Source organism: Solea senegalensis, linkage group LG21, assembly GCF_019176455.1.
Source record: "Solea senegalensis isolate Sse05_10M linkage group LG21, IFAPA_SoseM_1, whole genome shotgun sequence".
NCBI classification, from domain to species: Eukaryota; Metazoa; Chordata; class Actinopteri; order Pleuronectiformes; family Soleidae; genus Solea; species Solea senegalensis.
Genome location: NC_058040.1, coordinates 9,728,615 through 9,745,311, shown reverse-complemented (window position 1 = coordinate 9,745,311; position 16,697 = coordinate 9,728,615). Strand labels below are relative to the sequence as shown.

General features: G+C 40.3%; 3 protein-coding genes across 3 annotated transcripts in view; 2 read left to right on the top strand and 1 right to left on the bottom strand.

Annotated features, from left to right (window-relative positions):
• Window positions 1-2,028: 2,028 nt before the first annotated feature.
• hspa5 (heat shock protein 5) lies at window positions 2,029-6,067 on the top strand. The gene is made up of 9 exons (XM_044012205.1): window positions 2,029-2,151; window positions 3,052-3,208; window positions 3,329-3,560; window positions 3,679-3,816; window positions 3,895-4,007; window positions 4,118-4,508; window positions 4,622-4,859; window positions 4,951-5,118; window positions 5,224-6,067. Exons 2-9 carry the CDS (start codon window positions 3,090-3,092, stop codon window positions 5,790-5,792), a joined length of 1,968 nt encoding a protein of 655 aa, XP_043868140.1. The 5' UTR covers window positions 2,029-2,151; window positions 3,052-3,089; the 3' UTR covers window positions 5,793-6,067.
• An 87-nt stretch (window positions 6,068-6,154) lies between these two features.
• On the bottom strand, window positions 6,155-9,099 carry rabepk (Rab9 effector protein with kelch motifs). Its single transcript, XM_044012206.1, has 8 exons — window positions 8,895-9,099; window positions 8,395-8,449; window positions 8,169-8,323; window positions 7,844-7,999; window positions 7,492-7,659; window positions 7,129-7,278; window positions 6,860-7,009; window positions 6,155-6,757 (listed from the first exon to the last, which is right to left on the bottom strand). The coding sequence occupies exons 2-8, from the start codon at window positions 8,445-8,447 to the stop codon at window positions 6,555-6,557; spliced, it is 1,035 nt and encodes a 344-aa protein (XP_043868141.1). The 5' UTR covers window positions 8,448-8,449; window positions 8,895-9,099; the 3' UTR covers window positions 6,155-6,554.
• A 3,479-nt stretch (window positions 9,100-12,578) lies between these two features.
• Window positions 12,579-16,697, top strand: part of rgs3a (regulator of G protein signaling 3a) — a 118,808-nt gene continuing 114,689 nt past the window's right edge. Inside the window, exon 1 of the mRNA XM_044013076.1 lies at window positions 12,579-12,688. Coding sequence (XP_043869011.1) covers window positions 12,610-12,688 — 79 coding nt within the window. The 5' untranslated portion in view covers window positions 12,579-12,609. The remainder of the gene's footprint in view (window positions 12,689-16,697) is intronic.

Here is a 16,697-nt window from a genome sequence, read left to right as displayed (position 1 = left end):
AGAAAATACATCAGAGTCTATATTGTGAACTAAAAGCAACTGATAAAAAGCAACTCATCAGATATGTGTCATATCAGACAATCTGTTTACTCATCAACACATTATCTTACATGGTCACACACACACACACACACAAACAAACATACACAATCATTTGTGAGGCACTGTGCAGATACATACTTTTATGTGAATATGTCCATGGTTATATATCATATAATTCCTACCTCTTTTATTAACAAATAGTTAATTAAAAAGCAATTGTAGGTTTTAGTTTATGTCATTATCAAATTCAAGCGATTGATCTATTGAAGTTTATCATCATTAGGGTAAGTTTGACTTGGATTTATGTTTCCGTCCATGTTAGGGATCAACCACTTATTACATTTCAGCTGTCACTTCCTCAAACTTTGTGTCATAGCTCCTCCTACACTGCATACAACCAAACGCATAGCCAGCTCTTCCACTTCAAGTAAAAGGGTGTGTAAAACTGATTGAGATACTGAAAAAGAAATGAAAGCGAGAAAGAAGGCAGAATTTATGTCTTTGTAGATTAAAGACAATTGTTAAAAACACATTCATATTCACATACAAGTAATATAAGTAGGCCTGAACAGAGGACTGTGCTATGTATACATAATTACTGTAAATACAATCAAATCTGTTGAAAATTCACAGCAGTGACTGAATTATCAATCTTAGGAGAGTAGCCATAAAGTGTACTGTAAATGGCAGTCCAAAATGGGCATCTGATGTATATTTATTAATTCATGAATACAATATCTTTAATGTAAAGCACATTTAGACACAATAGACCTCATCAAGGCACACACAAGAGTTAAAAAATAAATTCAAATTGTATGTGTCTTTAATATCATCCATAACTACTGTACACGGGTCACATGGTGATGTAGTGGTTAGCACTCTCGCCTTGCAGCGAGAAGACCCAGGTTCCATGTTCTCCCCGTGTGTGCGTGGGTTCTCTCCGGGTTCTCCGGCTTCCTCCCACAGTCCAAAAACATGCAGTGTGGGGATTAGGTAAATTGGACACTCTAAATTGACCATAGGAGTGAGTGTGAGAGTGAATGGTTGTTTGTCTCTAGCTGTGTGTGGCCCTGCGATGGACTGGCGAACTGTCCAGGGTGTACCCCGCCTATCGCCCGATGTAGCTGAGATTGGCACAGCACCCCCCGCGACCCTCTGGTGGAGGATAAAGCGGTAGATAATGACTGACTGACTACTGTACACAGTAATTCTAAGCATTTTAAAGGGATCATACAGAGTGAAATGTAGTATTCACAGTTGCCACTAACCTTGACCATTTAGACTTATAGAGACTGAAGACTGCATGGAGCTAAATGTCCTTTAATGTATATTGTGACCTGCAACCTACTTTTGTGCAGCCAAGAATGTGCAAAAAACATTGAGTTTATTTGTGAACTGTGTGATCACTGCAACAGTATTGGTTGCCAAAATGTTACACTGAAATGACACCCTGTTTGCATAATGTATGTACATTGTCTGATGAAACGTCCAGACAATCCAGTTCATGTGATGTAACAGCCATTGGACTTTTTAATAGTCACTCACGCTTCTCTGAAGTGAGTCATTGCTTCTCATGACCCAACACACAGTTCCCAACAAAGTCACACAACACAATACAAAACAACAGCACCATGAGGATGGATGCGAAACCATTACATGTGGGGGCCAATATAATAAAGAAAGGTAGCATTCATTTCACATGTCTAAAGTACGAAACTGCACCCCACTTTCCTTCTTCCTTGGTTTTCAGAGTGGCGTGTCTTTGCACCAACTGCTTTAATGAAGCGTGTGACAGGCAGCCAATCAGCGTCGGCACAGTGTAGGAAGCCCGTGACGTCACCACAATCTGATGTGTGCAAATCAGCAGCGGCCAGCGTGCTGGTACGAACCAATCAGCGCCTTCCAACGAGCACCTGCTCAGCCAATGGCAGGCCTCCACGACAGGGAAGAAGTGACGGCTTATATATGGAGAGAGCACGTCTCCATTCAACATCATTTCACAGAAGCAGTTTCAGAATACAGACAAGAAGGGAGACGTTATCTGCGACGAGACACTACCCGTAAAAGCAACGCCTAAGCCGCAAATTGACAGCTAGTGCATCTATTACGGTACGTACAAAAATAATTAACGATATTAAATAACATTTATAGCTCACACAGCGCTGCAAGTGTGTTTTAAAGACCGTTTCATAACAGTGAATGCGACCGTGCGTATGTTTGACAATAGTGATGTATTTAACGTTACCACTTTTATTTTATTTTACAAAATACCTGTTACATGCCGTTAAATAAAGACTTAGAACTATAGATAATATTTTTCTCCCTCGCATGTCCGCGTGTAACAGTAACGTGGTGAGCAAGCTACCGGCAGATGGGGGGTGGTATTAACAGTCGGTGGTATTAACAATGGGCAGACCGCGGTGCTCCACCCCATTAATTCATTCTCTTTATGGGCTTTTGTTTTTGACATTTTCTGGGTATTTGTTGACCAAGGCCGTGCTGCCCGGCCCTCACAGTCTGATTTCTGGTTAATGACCTAGCTTTAGGCCAATCTGGTGCAGACGTGAACTTGAGAGAGGCTCACAGCCCCACGTCAGAGAAGCAGGGCCACGTTTCGTTCACAGTGTACATTAGTTAGGAGGTTGACCATTATTGAATGTTATAGTGCTGATGCTACACACTTTTACTAAACGTACATATTAAATATCTAGGATTTGTCTTTCCAGGCTGCATTTTCTGTGTGCTACCTAAAGTATAGGTGACCACTTTAATTTAACTTCACCTTCAGTGACAGGAGGTATCCTCTTGATGTCCTTTGATTATTATTCACAAAGGAGGGCAGTATTCCTTTTATTTTGAAGAGGAATGTTTGATTAAAGCCAAAGTGGGAGACTATGTAGCTCCTTAAACATAGGTTAATACACAAATTGCATAATAAGTAAATCCTTTATCATTTCTGATTAACACATAACAGCCCAATTCAGTAAACCTCTTATTCATTCTCTCCAGGTTTCTTGGTAGATCTGAGGATTCCAAAAAAACCCAAAATGAAGCTGGTGTGGGCTTTAATGCTGGTGGTCGGCACAGTGTTTGCTGATGCTGACGACGACCGCAGGGACGCTGTGGGGACAGTGGTGGGAATTGACCTGGGGACCACTTACTCATGGTGAGGAAAAGTTATTTCTTTATTTTTTGATTGTTTCGAAAATAAACGCAATAGTGGACAAAGATTAAAAGCTACTTCAAAAGAATATATTTGATTTTAATCTCTGAATTGTTTATGCAGCGTTGGAGTGTTCAAGAATGGTCGTGTGGAGATCATCGCCAACGACCAGGGTAACCGCATCACCCCATCATATGTGGCCTTCACCAGTGAGGGTGAACGTCTGATTGGTGATGCTGCGAAGAACCAGCTGACCTCTAACCCTGAGAACACTGTTTTTGATGCCAAGAGATTGATTGGTCGCTCATGGGGTGACTCCTCTGTGCAGCAGGACATCAAATACCTGCCATTCAAGGTAATATTTCTTCTAATATTTAAAGTAAAGGTTGTGAAAATTCTAGATTGAAAAGGTTGTCTCGTGATCTCTGAGCGTCATACATTGAATGTTAAAGTTGATGGATGTGCCTCATTAGATTACAGAGAAGAAAAGCAAGCCCCACATCCAGGTTGATATTGGTGGTGGCCAGATGAAGACATTTGCTCCCGAGGAGATCTCTGCTATGGTGCTGACCAAGATGAAGGAGACTGCTGAGGCTTACCTGGGCAAAAAGGTATTAAAACCTGTAATTGTATATCCAGTGTAAGGAATATCCAGTTATATTTGAGACTAATTTCTCCTGTCCCCCCAGGTCACACATGCTGTGGTTACTGTCCCTGCATACTTTAATGATGCCCAACGTCAGGCCACCAAGGACGCTGGAACCATTGCTGGTCTGAATGTCATGAGAATCATTAATGAGCCGTAAGTGTTTTGAAATCAATAAGATTTTGTTTTTTTGTCCTTTTTAAATCCTTTAAATATTTCTATTCCATCACCTATAACTAAAGATGACAATATTGTATTTTTTTCAGGACTGCTGCTGCTATTGCCTATGGTCTGGACAAGAGGGATGGCGAGAAGAACATTCTTGTGTTCGACCTCGGTGGTGGCACCTTCGATGTCTCCCTCCTGACCATTGACAATGGTGTGTTTGAAGTGGTGGCCACCAACGGTGACACTCACCTTGGCGGTGAAGACTTTGACCAGCGTGTCATGGAGCACTTCATCAAGCTGTACAAGAAGAAGACTGGCAAAGATGTACGTAAAGATAACCGTGCTGTGCAGAAACTGCGCCGTGAAGTTGAGAAAGCAAAGAGGGCTCTATCTGCCCAGCACCAGGCCCGCATTGAGATCGAGTCCTTCTTTGAGGGAGAAGACTTCTCCGAGACCCTGACCCGTGCCAAATTTGAAGAGCTGAACATGGTATTTATTTGACATATAAATTACTTTATTTAAATTATTAAAGAACAATTTGAATCAATTTTTAAAGATCATTGTGGTCAAAGGGCTTATTTTATCATCCTCTACTTTTTCAGGACCTATTCCGTTCCACCATGAAGCCTGTACAGAAGGTGCTGGAAGATTCTGACTTGAAGAAGCCTGACATCAATGAGATTGTCCTGGTTGGAGGCTCCACCCGTATCCCCAAAATTCAGCAGCTGGTGAAGGAGTTCTTCAATGGCAAAGAGCCCTCTAGGGGAATCAACCCTGATGAGGCTGTTGCATATGGTGCTGCTGTGCAGGCAGGAGTGCTGTCAGGAGAGGAAGACACTGGTAAGACATAACCCACTTATAGTCATATCTGTTCCTGTAAGACCATGCATTCAATTTTCTCATTTACTCAATGTTTTTCTTTATCTTGCAGGTGATGTGGTTCTTCTGGATGTTTGCCCCCTGACTCTTGGTATTGAGACTGTTGGAGGAGTTATGACCAAACTGATCCCTAGGAACACTGTTGTGCCCACCAAGAAATCCCAGATCTTTTCTACAGCTTCTGATAACCAGCCCACCGTCACCATTAAGGTCTATGAAGGTAAGAAATGAACACTAGTCTAGACTTGGTAAACATCATTTGCCATGTTCCTTGCATGCAGAAATGTAAATGTAGCATAAATTTAATTATTGCCTCTCTCTTCAGGCGAGCGTCCCTTGACCAAAGACAACCACCTACTGGGCACCTTTGATCTGACAGGTATCCCTCCTGCACCTCGTGGTGTTCCACAGATTGAGGTCACCTTTGAAATTGATGTCAACGGTATTCTGCGTGTCACCGCTGAAGACAAAGGCACAGGCAACAAGAACAAGATCACCATCACAAATGACCAGAACCGTCTCACACCCGAGGATATTGAGCGCATGGTGAATGATGCAGAGCGCTTTGCTGATGAAGACAAGAAGCTGAAGGAGAGGATCGACGCTCGCAATGAGTTGGAGAGCTACGCCTACTCTCTGAAGAACCAAATTGGTGACAAGGAGAAGCTTGGTGGCAAGCTCTCAGATGAAGATAAGGAAACCATTGAGAAGGCAGTGGAGGAGAAAATTGAGTGGATGGAGTCGCACCAAGAAGCTGACATGGAAGATTTCCAGGCCAAGAAGAAGGAGCTTGAGGAGGTGGTTCAGCCCATCATCAGCAAGCTTTATGGTAGCGCAGGTGGACCCCCACCTGAGGGCGCAGAGAGTGAGCAAGAGGAGAAGGATGAATTATAGGCAAGTTTGAAATCAGCTCTTCAATTGCCAATTTCCTCATCTAGATGTACATATTGGACTGATGGGACTCAAAATAGTGAGTGGAGTGATTGGGAAGGGGTGGCAATCACAAGCAAACCATACTGAATCTTCAGAAAGACTTTTAAGTTTCGGTGTGTGAGAGGTGTTCTCTTCGCAGGAAAGCGGAGATATTCATCAGCCCAATATGAGGCTTGCTGCTGCTGTTCTCAGGCAGTCCTAATGGGGTTCTGTAATTGGGAGGGGCTTAGTAGGGTGGGTGGGTGGGTGGGAGGGAGGGATAGGTGTTTGTGGGTCCATTGAGTAGAGCATCTGAGGGATCAAGGGCTCATTGTGTTCACAGACAATGTTCAAAGTTATTTATTGAATCTGTTCATTCTACTTCTGGAAAGACATTGAAATAAATGTTTGATATATAAGTTCTTGTGGCATTCATGTATGATTTATAGGGGTACACAATTGAGCACAGACTACCAGATGACATGTCGGACTTATAAAGGCAATCAAAGATGGCAGACTTCACCCCATTCACGCAACAAGACTCTGGCGCCCTCTGTTAGTCATAGTAGCAAGTGCATTAGAACACAGAGCCACTAAAAACAATACTTCACTCCCACTCTGTGGGGTGAAATAATAAAAATCAGCACCCATATTATTGCTTCAAAATTATGTACTGTGTATTTAATGTCTTTTAAGAAAAAGAAGCCTTTTAGTCATGAAAATAAGCATGATACGAAAGGAATATTAAGTCACAACAGTCACAATGCAGTCATTGTATATGACACCCTGGGTGTCCATCCCTCCATATACAAAAGCCAGTTGTATTGTCTCTGAGGAAGCTGGGCTGTTTTCATCATGCACCTTCCAGGGCAACACACACATGGAGTGGTCTAGGCGGTTGGGTGGCATATCTCCTTCAAATTTCATTAGGACCCATCTACTTTTGTCTGCAAATAGTACAACAGAAAATGCAGAAAGTATAAATAAAAACTGCATAAAGTGGAAATGCAAAACATAGTTCAGCTCTTATCAATTAAAGGTAGTGTTACCTGTGTTGAATCTGTACATAGAATTGCAGGCTCCATCAGCAGTCATCCCTCCAAAGATGTAGATATTCTTTCCGAGTACCACAGCAGAGTGGGCTGCTACTCCTGATGGGATGTCTCCTTTGGCCTGCACTTTCTCCCACTTCATGCTCCCTTTATCCGTACAGACACATTTTCCCCAGAGAAAAACATTTTCGAAGTATCCAGCTTGAGCATTTTATTACGGCGCATCATGTCAGTTGATAGAACGATTTTTCAGAGTTTAGGTTTACCTGTGTCAAGGGAGTACATGTCATTGTGGAATTTATCTCCCGCCATGCCTCCATGAAAGAAGACCCTTGAACCTACTGCTACAATAATGTGGCCGTGTCTGGCTGGTGGATGTCTCCCATGTGTTTGTGGTTGGGACCAGGTCAAAGACACTGAAACACATTTAATTAAATGTTATCAATATGCAGATTATTACACAGTGGCATATGTCTTGAGATGGCTGACTTAAAAATGTTTTAATTTAGTTGTTAAAGATAACTGATGGCAGAGAAAGATAAAATGTATAACCCACAAATAAGTGGATTATGACATGTACTGCAAAAATGAAGATGCTTTCGGAAAGTCTGGCACTGCAAAACACAAACCTGTATCAAAGACATGAAGTTTTTGGTCAGACACAGGTTCAGCTCCTGCTTCACCTCCAGAAAAAACATATAGTTTATCCCCAAGGCAGGCGGAGTTAGTGTGGTATGTCCTTGGACCAGGGGGCTTTCCGTTCACTGATACCTCCTTCCAGAGACTATGTCCACTGTCTTAACAATAATACAAATGACAGAATAGATAATTTACAGGAGAGCAGGTTATGATTTCACTGCAACAAAACTTTTATGCAGAGGTTTGAATACCTTAGCACCTCCAACAACAATAAGGTTATGTAAAAAATCAGTCTGACTGAAAACAAATGAATAGGTGAACATACTGTAAGCCAGGATTTACCTGTTCGCTGTATTTTCTGGATGCAATTACGATTGCCACTGTGCTGCGCCCCACCAAACACCCACAAGCTCTGTGGGCAGCTCTCTGGCACAAAGCTGCAGTGTTCGTACCGCGCCTCCAAACCTTCCCATTCTGGAACGTCCCATTCGTGATTATCTTGTCAGGTAAAAGAAAATCAAATTTTTTTTTAAAAATTTTAAAATGAAACATTATAACTGGATCTACTGTTTGTTGTAACTGTGATTTTATAACTTTACCAAGGTCAAATTTGATGTTATTGTTATATTCAGCCAAACTGCAAAACTTACAACTTTGTGTGTTTTACCTAGATTTATGATATGTGAATGTGAGAAACTGCCACTTGGGTTTGCTCCTCCAACGATAAGGATTCCCCCTTTTCCTCCTTCACCAGATGCAGTAAAGGTGCAGGTGTGACCCACACTAACACCTGGAGCACGTCCTCTTGGAATCAACGAGTACCTGTTACCAACAACACATTCTGGTTTGATTTGTTTCATTAAAAACACCACAACTTAATTTAATTTAATTACCATATTCCTCGTTGGGGCTTATCCAATGGCTCAAGTACAGGAAGAAACTCCATGGCTGTCGAAGATAGATGAATTAATCTGGTGTTATTCCGTTTTCCATGCTTGCGTATAAAATGCATACTTGTTTCCATATCATTAATAATAAATACTTAAGAAAACAGTGGAGAGCAGATGCAAACAATCTTGATTCAAAAGATCTTGGTTAAAACAACAGTTTTAAGCCTCATTCGACTATAAAAACCAAAGCCCTTGCGTGAAATTAAGCCTCAGCAAAAGCATCTACAATTCTATATTCAATTCAATATTATAATAAAAATAACAATAATAATAATAATAATAATAATGAGTGGTTTAATGCTGCCCTCTACATAAAGTAGCAGATTCACACTAATTGAAGGGCGACTTGCAAGTTGCTCAATTACCTTTCAAATACAAGATGGGAACACTGAGCACAAGCACAAGTGCTAACTTGCTAAGTTAGGAGCTTCCACTCTACGAACCTGCTTTTCCGGGTGAGAGCGGAGACTAATGATCCGTGTCATTTAGCCGAAGACGGCGTTGGTTACCACCAATGTCCGTTCAGTGTCCATTATTGTAGCTAATAGTAAACAAAACTATAATTTGTGCTTTTCAAGAGTGACCTCCTAGCCACAGCATAGTTATACGTCAAAACGTTAGGCACAATGTTCAACATGGACGACGTCAGGGCCGTTCCCAACGTAGTTACCATGGATACTGCGCATGCGCACCCACCTAAACGCTGTCACATTAAGTACAGCCAATAGAGGGCAGCAATACGCCATTGAAACGTGAAGTCTGCCTTATACAAAGAAGAAGGTAAGCTATGGGTGCCACTTCATTGTTCAGCATTTCGAGTCACAAAGTTAAGCTAACTATAAAAAGTAAAAGTTTGTCAAGTGCAGCAGGACGCTGAGTCGTCGTGACATTGAGCCATTTTCCGTGACTGGTGACTGGTCACACTGTTGGCAGATCACAGGTGTATGTAATCAAATTATTTTCATTTAAAAAGTGCCAATTTGGGACTTTAACTTGAAACCTCTATAAAGCTATACAGTTGTCTGATTTGCAGTATGGTAGTAGATTACAGTGTGCTGAACACAACCTTTTCATGGAGGGCCTTCATTTTTGCCAGGCCTAAATTTTACACATTATGCAATTGTATAATTTAAGAAAATCTGGGAGATCGAGTTTGCCAGACCATTAGTTTTATGAATTTATCAGGGAGATGAAACCTCACCTGCAGGGTAAAATATTCCCAATACTATGGAAGAATTTTTGACTTCCCAAAGTTTCTCAGTTGTGTTGTATGTGTTGTATGATGCATGTTATGTAGAAATTGTTATCAATACCTTTCTTTCTGGGTGGGCCTTACATTTGGAAGGGTGTATTATTTGCCGTGCAATTTGGTGACGGTTAACAATCATAAGATTGGATTTCGCAGTACGGACAGTAGGCTGTGCCATTGTCCTTTTTGTAAAAATGTCATATTGAGGCATATAATTTATTTATTTCTTTGCCTGGTTTGTTTAGAAAATGTTACTCTTGTAGGGTATAACAGGCATTATGATTTCATTTGTTGAGATCTAATATATATATATATATATATATATATATATGTATGTATGTATGTATGTATATCATTATATGTAAAGCCAGGTGTGCACAGGATTTGTCTTCACTGAGGTTTCTATTAATTTGCTGCAAAGAATAAAAGGAGGCAAGCATAGAGATACACTGGGACGTTTTAATTTGCCCAGAATCAGATAATCGTCAATGAACATGGAATGATAAATATTCAGTCTTAACACTAAAGTCACTCACTGATACGAAGGGTCACAGTCGGCATAGTTGCGTACATGCATTATTAGAACCCAGCTGATCAGTTTTCTGTTGACCTACATTTTGTCATTAACTAGCAATATTTTCCAATTGGGGTTTTCTAAGAAAAGCTGTTTTGTTCTCCTGATGTTGTTACTGCCTCAAAACTTTGTGTATATGTACAAAACCTTTTTTTCATCTGTATTGGCTGTATTGACATCCAAATACATCCAAAGAACATGCAGTAAATGAGTGAAGCACCTTCACTTACTGCTCAATTGTCAGTATTCTGATGCTAGAAGGGCAAGATGTGAAGGCAACAAGTCATGAAACCAAAAGAAAACTTTCTCTGTCTTGTACAGATCTGGGAGATTTACAGCGCCATCGTGGAGCTGTCTGCAGGCCTGACCCTGTCCAGAGATTAATAACAACAGCGTGTCATCCTGAAATAGATAATATTTTTATAGGCTTTCCTTTGACGAAGTGTTCTCTTGGCAGGCCTGCATAGTATCACTTGAAGACAAAGTGCTCAGAAATAAGACTTTTGCAAACTTGGCAGAGTTGCAACTAATGATTATGTGAATCCTTGGAGATTATTGGCGTTATTATTGAGCCTACATGATATGAATTAAATTGTGACAAATGCCTTTTAGGGGAAACTCTTTGGATTACCCCAAACCCAAAGATCTTAAGTCTATGATTGCAAAAAAGATCATTTAAGTCTTGTAAGTCAAAGGTTCACATTCCCGGCCTGTTTTAGCCTTGCTCTTCATTTTGTTTCCACCACGTTGCCCGTGTGTCTCCTGTTGCAATCTAGACATCTTTCCACAGTGATGGAGTTCATCCCTCCCCAAAACTGCTCCGTCAACCCAATCCTCTTTGGGAAAATTCATCCATTTGACAAGTTTGTTCTGCTCATTCCTATATATCTGCTTCATCTTAATTAAATCTCCCTTGCGAGTACTTTACCTTCACATCTTATTGCACCTTCAAATCCTTACTCTACTCCGCCTTTGCAATTACGGTATCTTGCAATCCCATCATGTCTGGACCTATTAGGACACGTTAGAATATTCAGTCTCTCTCTCTTTCTCTCTCTCTCTCTCTATGTATATCTATATATATATCTATATATATATCTATATATATATATATCTATATAGATATATAGATATATATATATATATATATATATATATATATCACTTCACTTTAGAGCTTGGTGGTGTCAACTCAGTCTAGCGACCAGTCAATCAGAGGCTAAAACGTCTGCTACTTACAGTGGTGTATATAAATGCCACAATCGGTATAACCACTAGTCAAAAATACAACTAGTGCAAGTTTTGACCAAGCCGTGCCACTTTGGTTTTATCTGCCCAGTTTCCCCTTCAGGGAAGCAGAGTATGAGTTTCAGGGAAATCCTTTGTTTTCCGTTGACTTGTAACTGATAAGGAGTGAATGAATCAGGGGCTTTTTTTGTGGAAAGGTAGAATCAGAGGAAAAAGTACTGTACTTCCAGAGGAAAGTACAAGAGGCAGGCGAGGGAGATAACTGGGAATACATTTTTGTGTCAGTCCAAATGAGTTTCACGGAGGGTGTGCTATTGTGAGCAAGCTCTGTGCACAATACATGCTGATTTTAATTTGAAGAGTGTGTGTGTGCTATATTCGGAATAAAATAAAGCTTGATGTGAATGCCCTCCTGGTGAGTGGCAGTTTAGTAATCAGTGTTGATTTAGAAAGTTCATCTGTGGGTTACTGGTACGCTGCAACTGGGCAAGATGTCAAAACCGTGAGGTGATTGCTATTCTATGCCACATTTAACCCAGAGGTGTGTTAAATCGGGCTGTGCAAGTAATCTGGATTAATGCCAAACAATTACATCACTGTTTTAGTTCTAAAACATGTGATCCCTGGTGATCATGCGTGTAATCTGTCTTATTTGTGTGTGGTTTGAGCTTTAAGCAGCTGTAGACCGCTTTTGTCTATGCCATAAACTTTAAGCTCTCACTGGTTATTTCCTTATTCAGCTGTGTATTTGTAAAATGACAAATCTGTCTTGCAGCTGTATATTTGTAGGATTCTCCGTTAACAACACAGCGGAGCCCTGTAACTGTCAGACACAGTAAAAGGTCAAATCTTACCTCCACTTGCAGCATGACATGAATTTTGAAACCAGCTAATAGTGATGCATTTCTGTTTTGATGACATTTAAAAAAAAAAAAAAAAGTTTTATCTTCACCCTCAGCTGAATACACACACACACACACACACACACACACGTACATATACATACTCACACACAGCCAGGCATCATGTTACTTTTCTCTTCTTTTGTAGCTGCTGAATCCACCTCGGCAGCTGTTTTCTCGCCAAGATGACCTGCCTCAGGGTTCACCTGCAGAATCCTCCTGCCAACTCCCCACAGAAATCATCCTTCCTCCTCAGAACCTATGGTGAGCTAAATTCCCTGTCTTGTGCTAGAAAATAGACTGCAATTGTAAGCTGTAGCATTTAATGGGTTGTTTAAAAAAAAAATAAGTTGTAGACGTGACAGCGCAAACAAAAAAAAAGCTGCCTGCAGATCTGTATTTATTAGTCTTTTTTTTGTGTTGCGTAAAGGATTGTGTCACGTATGTCTGACAGCGCTGACACTCGATCCCGCAGCGTGTCTAACATTAGAAGGACATTACTTCGCAGCGGGAGTGGGCTCAGATGTTGTCACAAAGCCTTTGGTCGGTTAACGAGGCCTTCCCTTCCTTATCTGGTGACACCCTGAATCATTTATGGATGGTTTCAGCCACGCACCTGCACGTTTTACTGTAACTTTAAAGCTTCCATCCACCATCCACTAGCTTCCTTTCCGCACAAATCTATCTGTAAATGTAAGGAACATATGTCTGTCTGTTAATCTTATGACTGTCAAATTTGGCAGGTGTCTTACTAAGGGCACCAGTGCTGACTTTGACGTTGTTTGGATAAGAAATGCAATAGATATCGATTAACAAAACAAGGTACAAGTTGAACTAGTAATGCACTAGTGAATATGGATGAAGTTGTGTAGGGTTGTGGGTACAGTTGTTGGGGTGGCTTCTGTAATATTTTGTACATGTTTGAGTGCCTCATGTCAAGATCAAAATTGTGCATAAAATACTGTTTCTGACTGTTTTTACTGCGACACGTAAACTTATTTTGAAAAGCTAAACCATTTCTTAAAAAAAACACACCATGTTTGATACATAAATTCATCACAACTCCATTTTATGCAGGTTATTGTAAAATCTCTGCTGGTGAAAAATCTCACGTGACACATTTTTGGGTGTTGACCCGGTCTCTGGAAATGACTGATTTAGCATATAATTAATATACGAGTGTTGCCCAAGACGCCTCACTTGCATTCACTAGATCTGACCCACGTGATGTCTTGTATTGGTACTTGCTTGGACTTCCTTCCAACATACAGACCGTACAGTATTAGCACCACAGTCATGTCTTTAAATGTCATATTTTGCTCTGTGGAAAATTCAGAAATGCTTTGCGGTTTCTTGTCTTTTTTTCACCTGTCTCACTCAGGGTTTCTGAGGATTTCATCAGGAATTCTAGCTCAAACTAATTTAATAATGAGACTGACAATATGTGACGTGATCGTGCATGGTCCTCCCAGTTTAACTTTCAGAGCTGGGTCAAGCTTTGCCACGAGCGTGACTACTTTTGTGAGAGTTGTGTGAGTTTTCACTGATAGAGAATTAATTATAGAACAGACTTGGTCAGCACCTAAAGCTCGCACTTCCCTTTACATAATTTATCTATATTAAAGTCCTCCTTTTTATACATGTAACCACAATTTCTTTACAAAATGTGATTCGTTAGACTGTGAGAAATAAAAAAGTAAATAGTAAGACTGTGCAGGTACACGTGTACACACAATTGACACAACTGTATTTTTGGTGCCGCTAAAAAATTTAAGGGAATTAAGGGATTTTACATGAGAAAATATTGCCTAGAGGTGTTTTGGGCCACACACACTCACTGAGAAGTGTAAAGTGTAAGGCAGATAGAAAGGTATAGAGGTAAAAAGAGTCATGGATGAAAGGCAGAATAATATTTAAACAATAAAGAAAATTATACATTTAAGGGCATAATAATTGGAGACCAACCTCATTTGAGGTCATTTGCCTCCCCCTAGTCTCGTTTAGTGTTCGTGTGGAATAATAATGATTACCCTACTCAAGAAAAAGAAAGAGGTCTCAAATTTGCTGGGAATAATATAAATACTCCTATGAATAAATTTAGTACTGCCAGACTTTGCGATTGTGAATTTATTAAAATAAATACATTTCTCGGGGGCAACTGTATTCAGAAATTCAATGGGGAAAACGTACGAATGGCAAGTTGGAAGATTTAGTTCTCAAGTAACCACAAAACAAAGGATTTAGGAAATTAGTCTTTTTTTGTATGTATGCTTCCCTCTCACAGAAAACTAATTTGTGGCATGTTTTTGTTTTTCTCAGCATGTATTTCTTTTCTTTCCATGAGATGAATAATGTCTACGCCGCACACATATATTTTTCAACATGAACAAAATTTACAAGGGTGGGAGCCAGTCATAAATAAATGTCACTGCTTTTATTATTGCACATATAAGCTTTTCCTCAAGAAAATGCCCAAGTATGTGTTTTGCTATTCAGTGTTGTTCCCAATTATTTGTATTTTTAAACCATATGTATTGACATGCCATTTGTCTCAAGAATGGAAAATCCTAATTACTTTGTATGTAGTTGATGAAGGCTTTGATTTATGTGCACAGAGCATTTCAGGTTATTAGATATTAAACATAGGCTAATGCCTCTTAGAAATACGAAATCTCTAGTAATTAAAACGGTAAATTCCGACTGACCCATCAAACACACTCCAGCCTGTCTGTCAAGTGTCTCCCTCAAAGGATTTAATGTACGCTATAATTTTGTTTGTCTGGCACAGCATGAGCTCTGTCCCACTGGTTTTTGGCACACAAGATGAAGTTCTATAACAAGCCCGTTAAAAGAAATTGAGCGAGGGAACAAAAGGACACCTTGTAATTCTCACATCAATTCTGCTCCTGGATCTAAAAAGGATGAATTGGTGTCCGCCCCGGATGAAAACTTCAAATCCTATACACAGCAGCTTCCCCAACTTTTCAAAATGTCTCCCCCGTTCTCACAGGAAATGTTACAGAACATGGATTAACTCTGGTCTCTTTTTCTTGCTCCTTTTTTTCTGGAAATGGCTATTTCAGTTTTCACATAAAGACCAACATTGTACCCTGGCCTGGCCTTTTTGGATGTTGCTGGGGCATAGGCTTTCAAATGTAAATGTGACAAATAAGCAGTAAAGCCTATTAAAGCAGGGTAATGAAGAGCCACATATACACATGTACACACACACACACACACACACACACACACACACACACACTGCACATATCCTTCTCTCCAGCTTTGTGACCTTTGCTTTCAGTATTGGTTAATTTAACTGAAGATATATGTTTTTGGGGCTACATTCTGTACTTTTGGTTAAAAAAAAAACATTCCTTCCACTCCTGAAATGATTGTGTCTTGTGTGGTTGTTTGGGCCCTGGGTCATTTTCAGCTTTATATCAAGAGAAAGTACATGGCAGCTTCGTGCCATTATGAGTGGCAGCAACAATGACAGGATCGTTGTGGCCGCCTTGTCTTACATAATTTGACAAAAGGAATTTGCTGTTTGCTATGTCTGTACATGGGTAGATTTTAGTAGCAGACATTCATGTGTATCCTTGATAAACTGTATCACCAAGTGGAAATCCGCTGTGGCATCACCTTGTGGCTTGTGAACTGCAGTTTTGCAGCTTCAGGTCTCATCTTGACTAGTCCCATGTTGTCTTTTTGAAACCCGAAGAAACCGTGTTAGGAAAAGCAGGGGTTGAGTGCCAGACTGCAAGCTTGTCCACTGCATGTCCACCTACACGCGCAGCCATGTCCATATCCCAAATACCACGTCTTTTAATCTAAATTGCACCATAATTCACCAAATGGACCCCCTGAAGTCGGACATTCTATTGAATAGTTTTGGCTTCAATCTCTGGAGCTTTTCATTTTCATTTAACAGTCTATGTATGACACATGACTGTGTGCATCTCTGTGCAGTATACATGGTTTTCTTTTGCTTATGCTGGTTTGTGCACGTTTAGCCACTAACTTGGTTTCAAGATGTTATAAAAATCTGAACTAAATTCGTGATAGATTAGTCCTGACTTGGCTGTACACATGCCCCGTCACTAGACAGGCAACAAGCACTTTGTGGCCTAATTGAGCTGGCACATGAACAAGGACAAGCTCACCAGGGGAGAGGTCAGATAAGAGTAATCCACTGTCCGTATCTTTTTTGTTACACTGAGTGTTTCATCTCCTTCCCTAATTCTCTTTTCTTTTTTTTTGTATCTTACTA